Source organism: Sinocyclocheilus grahami, unplaced genomic scaffold (assembly GCF_001515645.1).
Source record: "Sinocyclocheilus grahami isolate Dianchi unplaced genomic scaffold, SAMN03320097.WGS_v1.1 scaffold11.1, whole genome shotgun sequence".
Lineage (NCBI taxonomy): Eukaryota > Metazoa > Chordata > Actinopteri > Cypriniformes > Cyprinidae > Sinocyclocheilus > Sinocyclocheilus grahami.
In genome coordinates, this window is record NW_015505190.1 from 1,216,215 (window position 1) to 1,225,190 (window position 8,976).

At 36.8% G+C, this 8,976-nt stretch overlaps 1 protein-coding gene across 2 annotated transcripts; it reads left to right on the forward strand.

Annotated features, from left to right (window-relative positions):
- The first annotated feature begins 5,502 nt into the window (after positions 1–5,502).
- LOC107595154 (apolipoprotein C-II-like) lies at positions 5,503–7,856 on the forward strand. Of its 2 annotated transcripts, none has more exons than XM_016285495.1 (4): positions 5,503–5,580; positions 6,125–6,187; positions 6,348–6,504; positions 7,357–7,856. In XM_016285495.1, the coding sequence occupies exons 2-4, from the start codon at positions 6,139–6,141 to the stop codon at positions 7,451–7,453; spliced, it is 303 nt and encodes a 100-aa protein (XP_016140981.1). In that variant the 5' UTR covers positions 5,503–5,580; positions 6,125–6,138; the 3' UTR covers positions 7,454–7,856. The 2 variants fall into 2 exon arrangements, with proteins under 2 accessions (XP_016140981.1, XP_016140988.1); XM_016285502.1 differs by having other exon boundaries at positions 5,553–5,580; positions 6,105–6,187.
- Positions 7,857–8,976: the final 1,120 nt, after the last annotated feature.

The window sequence follows — 8,976 nt, forward strand, 5'->3', positions numbered from 1 at the left end:
GTGTCGGTGTGTGTCTGGGCACAGGACTGGCCCGAGCCTGACAAGGAGTTAGTGGACAAATATGAGGGGCTGAAGGCAGTTTTCCTTAAGAGGCTCGTCAACGCTTGGGAAAAGGCCAAAGATGCCATTCAACCAGCACTAGAGAGCTCACCAACAGGAGGACAAGCCAAAGAAATTTTTGAAGAAATGAGGAAAAGGCCAAGAGTGGAAAGCGCCATCAAAATTATCGGGTGAGGGCTGCCTCAAACTAGTCATCCCGGCCCTTACTGCATATCATTCTAACGTTGTTCAGTCCAGTTATTCCGTGTGAGTAAATCTATTATGTTTTGTGTGCTTCTTCCAGCGGTCTGGCCAGTGAGCTCGAGCCTGTTGTGGACAAAGCTCGCATGGCTCTTCTTGGTGCTTATGGCCAATATCTGCGGCCCTACATTGGCGAACACCTGGACAAAGCAATCACCAACATCAAGCCTGTGCTGGATACAGTCCTGCCTCATGAGGGTTAGAGTCTGCAGCTCATCAACCACAGACTCCTTCAACCCAGCAAACATGTCTTTTCATTGCTTCAATAATGGATCCGAATCTGAAACTATCTGACAGCTGTGTGTCCAGCATGTCGGTGCAGATTTTGCATGTATATACTGTATCTGTGTATTTGATACCATTCTGTTCAGTGCAGGAAAAATAAACAGCACCCAGTCCAGCATTAATAGAATATGAATTATGTGATTTTGTGTGCCTCATAAAGAAACAACAAGACTCATTCTAAATAAAAACATCTGGAAAATGCAAACCCGAGTTTTGATTGTGATGAACTAAAATGTGTACTATAGCTGCATAACAAAAACATGGGTACATTTATGTCAACATAATGTAAGGTATTTATTTAAACAGTTTATTCTGAAAGGTCAGTGTTTGCAAGTGCATTGCACTCTTGTGTAATGACCAATGATGAGCTCTACAGTTCCTCTCTTGTCTGACTTGAACACAATAATTATGTTATTTAATGTACATATTCACATAATCTGGACAAAAATGCAAACATTTCAAGAAATGTGCAATTCAACAGAACAGAATCAAAGAATATGCTAGAAAGCCACCATAGCTACTCATTCTCTGCTTGTCACTGATAACTAGTTTCATACAGTTTTCACCTTTAGTTATTTGGATCATAGCTCATGGAAATGTAGCTTCTGTCATATCTACTGCAATAAGATTGTATAATAGTTATAGGAGCAATCATAATTTTGCTTTGTTTGAGAGTATGAATAGAACAAATACTACTACTACCACTATTACTACTCATGGGCATCGCTAGGCCATTTTTAGGGGGGCTATAGCTAGATTATACAGCTATATAACCATTTCCCCACCTACTGTAGCCAAAGTTTTCGCTGCGTTCACCCCTCATCACACCACAGGTTTCCTCCAGCGAAAATTAAGCACATACTGTATGAACGGATACTTTATAAAACGATCATGTTGCCATTTTCATTTGAAAATTTAACTTTCAATATAATACATATCCCAGTGCATGTATGCAATACAGTTGAATACTGCAATAAATTTAGTATACGACCCCTATTAATTAAACATTTATTAATATATATATATATATATATGCCTATTATTATTATTATTATTATTATACCCTCACTGGGAGCTAATCCTAGAATTGCCCCTGCTACTACTAATAATGTAAGGCAAATATAACTATTATATTTTTAACTTTCAAAATAATACATATCCCAGTGCATGTGGCAAAGAGGTTTGCATACTTGAGCTAAGGAAAGAGGGTTGTAGCTACTAGAAATGCAAACAGTAACATTTTTTGACTTGAATTTGGCTTATTCAGTACTCAAATGTTATACGTATCTTAAAATGTCAGAGACCTGCAAGTATGCGACCTCCCAGAACACCCATGCAACCATCTAGCAACATTAGCAAGTCAAGTCATTAGATTGTTTCAAAGCAGATTCACAGTAATAAAGAGGAAAATAACGTCAACAATGCAAGCTTCATTCATTTAATGGCAAATTCAAATTCTGCTGTAATTATTATTATTAGTGTTATTATTTAGCGCGAGGTCAGTGTTGATCCAGTTCAGCTCAACAACTGTAAAGTTCCTCAATTATAAAATGAATTTGATTAAGCTGTAAAGCAGTTCTTCAGAAGACAACAGTCACCATACAGCTCAGCTCAATTCAGTTCAAGTTTTATTCTCATCTGATATTGTCAGTGCAGTCAAATCGGTAATACTACTGAATATTAAGGATCTTTTTACTTTAAGCAAGCCAAAGGCAACCATAAAGAGCACCCTAGCGGTCTAGTGTGTCAATGTTAAGGTGGAGAACGATCTAACTGACTGAAGTTCTGCCTATGGTTTTTAAAGAAATAATGCCCTCAAGTGTGCAACAAGAGTGCTTTACCTACAGCAGGGATGGGCAACTTTGATAGTGATGAGGGCCAGCATTTCTTCTCCTTTATACCAAGGGGCTTATTACTAATCCACGTCCACACACCTTTTACACCGTCTTACTCAATTTCCTTTTTATTGAAGGAAATTAAAGTATAACTAATGTCATTTGTTTTTAAAGCCAGAAGAGCAGAGGGGAAAAGAGAGAATGACAAGTTGTTTTTCCTTATTAGAATTGAGAGATATAATCTCGGAATTGCGAGAATAAAATCAGAATTTTGAAATATAAAATCAAATTGACCTTTTTTAAAATTCTTTTATTCCATGGCTCCATAGACTGCCACTTGAAAACCGTAATTTTCTGCCTCCAGATAGGCTCCGCCCGCAACAAACATCCCTGTTTCGGATCTGTAAGACTATCGCACTCTCTAACGTCAATTTCATTGAATAACAGTGCTTATCGCTGGGTGACAAGCTCTTGTAATATGCAGAGAACATTTTGAAAATGACATCTAATCAATATAATTTATAATCTTTTTAAACCTAACTATTTTGTACCCTATCCGTGAAATTCTTCTAGCCATAAAGGCTATCTTTCCCGGGTTTTCTGCAACCATGATGCGCGCGCATCCTGAATGTTTACAAACCTATAATTGGTCTATTCAGTGAAATCGTAGCTTTTTGAAGTTTAATTGTCATATTAATCCATATAGCAATTCTTCTCTTTCAGTCCCCAAAGACCTCTTATAATTTAGACTTTTTGTACCATTTAAGAGTTTGCATGGTCTTAAATGTAAACAATTTAACTGAAGACGTTTTAAAGACCCGCGGAAACACTAATAATAACAGTCCAGTGCAAACATTTCTGTCATGCACTTGGCAAAAAGCTTTTGTTCAAAGGTATGAATCTTACCTTTGAAATTTGAGGCAAGTGCAGCTCTGGCGTCCCAGTTGTTTGTGAGCAGTGGTGTGATGGCGATTTAAATAAAATACAGATTTCCAAACAATCCAAAGAGGGCATCCCCTTGAACTTGGTAAAAAAAAATCTGTTTACCATCTTGACTTGAAAATACTGTTTTCATGGTCAGTTTTTCATTTATTATTTGCTAATGTTAGTGAATGTTTACATTAGAGTGCACGTCCTACTACGCTGAAATTAATAGGGGAGCGGCTGGAAACTATAGCGACCTCTCCTGGTTGGAGATAGTATTGAAATCATAAACAAAGCAATCTTTACATGACTTGCTTTTCAAATGTTTTAAAATTGATCATCCGAGTCTAATATGATCCAGCAGGCCGTACTAAAAGACACTGCGGGCCACCAGTTGCCCATCCCTGACCTACAGTGATAATGTGGGAGTTAAAACCCGAAGCTCTCAATGGTAACCACCTGCCGAGGTTCATACGAGTGACTGGGTTTATTGTTTATAACACTCTCTCTTGTAGTCTCTCATACACGTACACACACACACAATAATACACAGTACAGTACATATATAAAATATTTATCATTATACATATTTTTACCATTTTCCAACCAACCAAAATCCTTCTAAGGAACACTAGCATCACTGGATCATCCCTAAGGTTCAATGAAACCTCACTATGATTTCTCATTATGATATCTGCCCTGCTGCCAAAGTCATTGTCACGCCCTTATTTCTTTTTTTAGTTAATTATCACATTTATGGACTCCTTCGTATTTCCACCGAAACTAGAACTAAAACAGCTAATATCGGACCTGGACATCCTGCTTAAGCTCGTAGCGGTTGTTTGCAATAAAGTAACGGGTTATTAGCTGGTTGACCAAACACAATGTTCTAAAACATCAGCTTGACTGCGTCCCCTGGAATGACCAACTGGTGGCTTGTTTCTTGCTGGTCCATGATATTACACAACTCTACACCCTTAAAAAAAATAAAAGTTTCAAAAGGAGGTTTCAAAGAAATACGATAGAAGAAACATTTTGGGTTCTCCATAGAACACTTCGTTCATCTTTGGAACACAAATTAAGATAATTTTGATGAAATCTGAGAGCTTTCTGACCCTCCATAGACAGCAAGGGAACTACCACGGTCAAGGCACAGAAATGTAGTAGGCCTAAGTCCATGTGACATCAGTGGCTCAATCGTAATTTTACGAAGTTACAAGAATACTTTTTGTGCGCAAAGAAAACAAAAACAATGACTTTACTCAATTCTTCTCCTCCGCTTCACCCTCTGCCTCCATTATGGAGAGAATAAAGTCATTATTTTTGTTTTCTTTGCATTTTTGTCTTGAAGAACCAAACAGCTGTTGGTCCCGTCTGACTTCCATAGTAGGGAAAGAAATACTATGGAAGTCAATGGGGACCATCAACTGTTTGATTACCAGCATTCTTCAAAATATCTACTTTTATGTTCAACATGGAAAGACATGTGCATGAGTAAATGATGACAAAATGTTCATTTTTGCGTGAATCCCTTTAAACTATCCCTTGCTTTAAGGGACTATCCCTTCTTCATGGTGCCATAGGTGCCTATAAAGAAAGTGTATTCATGTTAGTGAAGAAATTGCTTTCACAAACTCAAAAACGTCCCATCTTGTACAGACACAAAGAAAGATCTAGATACACACACACACACACGCACACACACTCACACTTTTGCAAAAATAACCTGAAGTAGCCTCAACAGGCTGACGTGTATTTGGTGAAACAGACTTAGGACTTTATTTGGAAACGTGTTGAAGTTCAATTACGCAAGACAAGAGCCTCTGAACATTTATCTGTCTGCTGGTGGATGGAGAACAGAATATAAAAGGCGCTATAACGAGTGTGTTATCATATTAAGAGCTCAGATATTAGTTTTACTTCATCTTAAATGTCAGACTGTTGATCAAAGTCAGTGAGTTTGTTTAATGTGATCAATCAGTATGTCTTTTTATGTGAAGAGCCATATCTTCTTTAACAGGTAATCTCATTTTAGTCCCTTATCTGACAACAAGCACTAGCAAAAAGCACAGCCCCACATCAACACACACACACACAAACTCACATAACACTTATCTGAGACGGTTGCACTTTGGCACTTGAGTTATCAAGTCAATAAATCTGTACCCATATATAAGATAGGCTAAAGAGTTTTTGCCACTAACCTGTCTGACACACTTTCCGCAGAGGAGAAACTGTGAGTACAACCATATTTTCCCTCTTATATTAAAGGCATTAAAAAAATGTTTAGATATTGTGACAGATTCTATGATTCTTGACTGTTTAGCACCTATACATTTACTGGATTAATTCCTAAAATGCACATGATGTAAGTCTGTATAGATGACTGTGCACATAATATTGCTGCATTTAGTATGTTTTGTAAAAAGCTTCAATGTTATTCCAAATATAATAGATAAAATACATGCAGATTTCTTAAACATTATGATTTTTTTCACAACCTTTATTATATGAGCAAATTGTTACGGTCTTAGAAAAACACAGAAAACTAATAATCAATTAGATAAACAAATATGAAATTGTTTTTATGCCACTAAAAGTGCTTCATCGGGATCATCTGGTGTAGCAGCACATACAGTATGCTTTTAATAGCCCATCAATGACTTACTAAGTGACTGCATGCACTAAAAAATAATAATAATAATGCCCTCTTGTGGTCACATTTATATTCTCACACTTGTGCTGCTGTAATCTGACCAGTGCTTTACTAAATCCCTCAGAGATACCTGTCATTATGAACAAGCTACTGGCTATCACAGCTGTCATTGTTTTCCTTGCTCTGGGTAGGTACAGACAGACACATTCATAAACCTACTCAATTTGGATTATTATTATATCTGCTTTGCTGCTAATGTAACCTAAAATGACAATGAAACATGAAAATAAAGAATGATTTTTTTTAAAAACTTCTCACTCTCTCAAAATTTGGTTCGCCCCCTGCAGGAGCGGAGAGCTTCCGTGTGCCCAGGCAAGTTGAGGAGGAGAAAGGAACCATTGCCACTGTGGTGGACACACTTAAGTCCTACTACGACCAGAGTGTTGACACTGCCAGCGGTTATGTTGAGACCATCAAGGGCTACAAGCTGAATGAGAAAGCCAAGTAAATCTAATTTTATACATTACCCTAGTCCGTACTTACAAACATTCCCTTCTGGGCTTTTACACACAGGAACACGTGTAGCTTTCCATTCAAATACATGTGCAATGATGAGATTTAACAGACAATTTACTGACAATGTACTCACCCTCAGGCCATCCAAGATGAATGTAGAGTTTATTTATTCATCGGCAGAAATTAGGAGAAATTTAGCATTACATCACTTGCTCACCAGTGGATCATCTGCAGTGAATGGGTGCCGTCAGAGTCCAAACAGCTGATAAAAAACAACACAATAATCCACAAGTAACTCATGACTCCGGTCCATCAATTAATGTCTTGTGAAGTGAAAAGCTGTGTGTTTGTAAGAAGTAAACATCAAGGCATTTTTAACTTCAACCCATTGCTTATGGTTAAAATATGAGTCAACCATCCATAATATTGCTTTCTTCAGTGAAAATGTAATTTCATCTGAATCAGAAAAGAGATATTGACAGATCAAGCACTGTTTGGACAAAAACAGTTCTAAACAAGTATGTTGGTGAATTTTAAAGTGAGAGGACAACAGGTGATGGACTTTTTCACTGGTAGAAGCGTTATCATGGATTATCACCACACAAGATGTTATTGATGGAATGGAGTAGTTTTGATTATTTGTGTATTGTTTTGATGTTTTTATCAGCTGTATGGACTCTCATTCTGACGGAACCCATTCAATACAGAGGATCAGTTGGTGAGCAAGTGATGTAATGCTAAATTTTTGATGGCCTGAGGGTGATTAAGTTCATGACACCCTGAAAATGAAGACTCACGATCTATTTTGTTTTGACATTTTATCTTTCCTCCCTCATCAAGGAACCTGTATGAAGACACAGTTCGTGCTGTCAGCACCTACACTGGCATCTTCAACGACCAGCTATACCACATTTTGTACCCTCAAGAAAGCTCTTAAATCACATAGTATCACACCTCAACAGAACTCCATCTCTTTCCGGTCTTGAGTCTATCACCACCCTGGAACTACATTCATATGAACCCCAGAAGAAGACGGCACTGAGGTGAAAACATGACTGTTGAACTCTTGGCTCCAATGGCCTGTTACCTTTGCCCTGTCAAAAATACTGCACAAGCACATAGCACCCTGACACACATCAGAGGATAAATATCATGTGAAGTTCTGGGGTAAAATCAAATATAATGCTCAACCACAATCTGTTTTTGGATGAAGATCAGAGACCCTTTGCTGCTGACTGTTACCTGGCTCCCTCTATCGTACGTCCAGGTTAAAACAGAATCATCGACTATTTCATTGTAGTTTATCTGTATAGATTAAAGAAATCTTTGTATTATATCAACTTTTAGTGGGATCAAAACCGGTATTAGCAACTGTTCACACTAGGTCTTTTGACTGAAGACAAAATCTCTCTCTCTCTCTCTCTCTGAGGAGGAGCAGCGTTGCCAAATAATTTTCAGAGAAAGTTGCTAAAGGAAGGTTGTTTTGTTGCTAAAAGTTGCTAAATGACGTTGTGATGTCATTGCGTGATGACGTCATTGCGTAATCACGGCACAAAATTGTCACAACATCAAATCTCAGCAAAAATGTTAATTTCGATTTGTTTGTAAAATAATATACATAACATAATATTAAAATAAATACATTGAATTATTGAAGTTTTTTCTTAATAGCTAGTAAACTAGTAATATTAAGCAGTGCTTTAAACAGTGTATTAGTAGTTAGTTAGTATGCTACACTGTAAAAAATAGGGCACAATCTACTATGTTGATATGAAAGAATTTTCCGTATTGGTTTTTTACCTGCATTTTAAATTACGCATTGTGTTTTTGGGTTACAGGGTTACAATGGATAATGTCCTGGAAAATTATCTTTTCCATTTTAGTGTACTAACTGATCAACAATTGCAGGTACAAGCTACTAACAAAGTGTATCATAAATAAACAATTATTAAATTATTATTATTATTATTAAATTGAACAAATGCAAATAGCAGCTAACTCAATTCACGTGATGCATGTACTGTCAGGCATCTTTGGTTTCCTCTTTTTGTGTAATTTGAATGGAAAATGTATTTTTATTGTCACTTATCAAAAGTTGATCAAAGTTGCCAAATAAATGTTAAAAATTGCTAAATTTGTTGCTAGGTTCTCTTGGAAGAAAAAGTTGCTAAATTTAGCAACAAAATTGCTAAGTTGGTAACACTTCGGAGTAGACTGGTTAATCAGTTAATAAGTACAATTTGCCATGACTGACTATAATTGAGGAATTTCAGTTTAATGAGCTTTTTGAATGAAATGACCTTTTAGTATCATGAGCTGATGTTCTTGGTTTAATAAATGGTAGATATAAAAATCACACAAAATAAATCTATACATCAGTCATCTGGCATCAGACATGGTTGAAACTGATAAGCTATAACAAATAATTGTTATGCAACAACAGATTAGCTTTTTCAACCA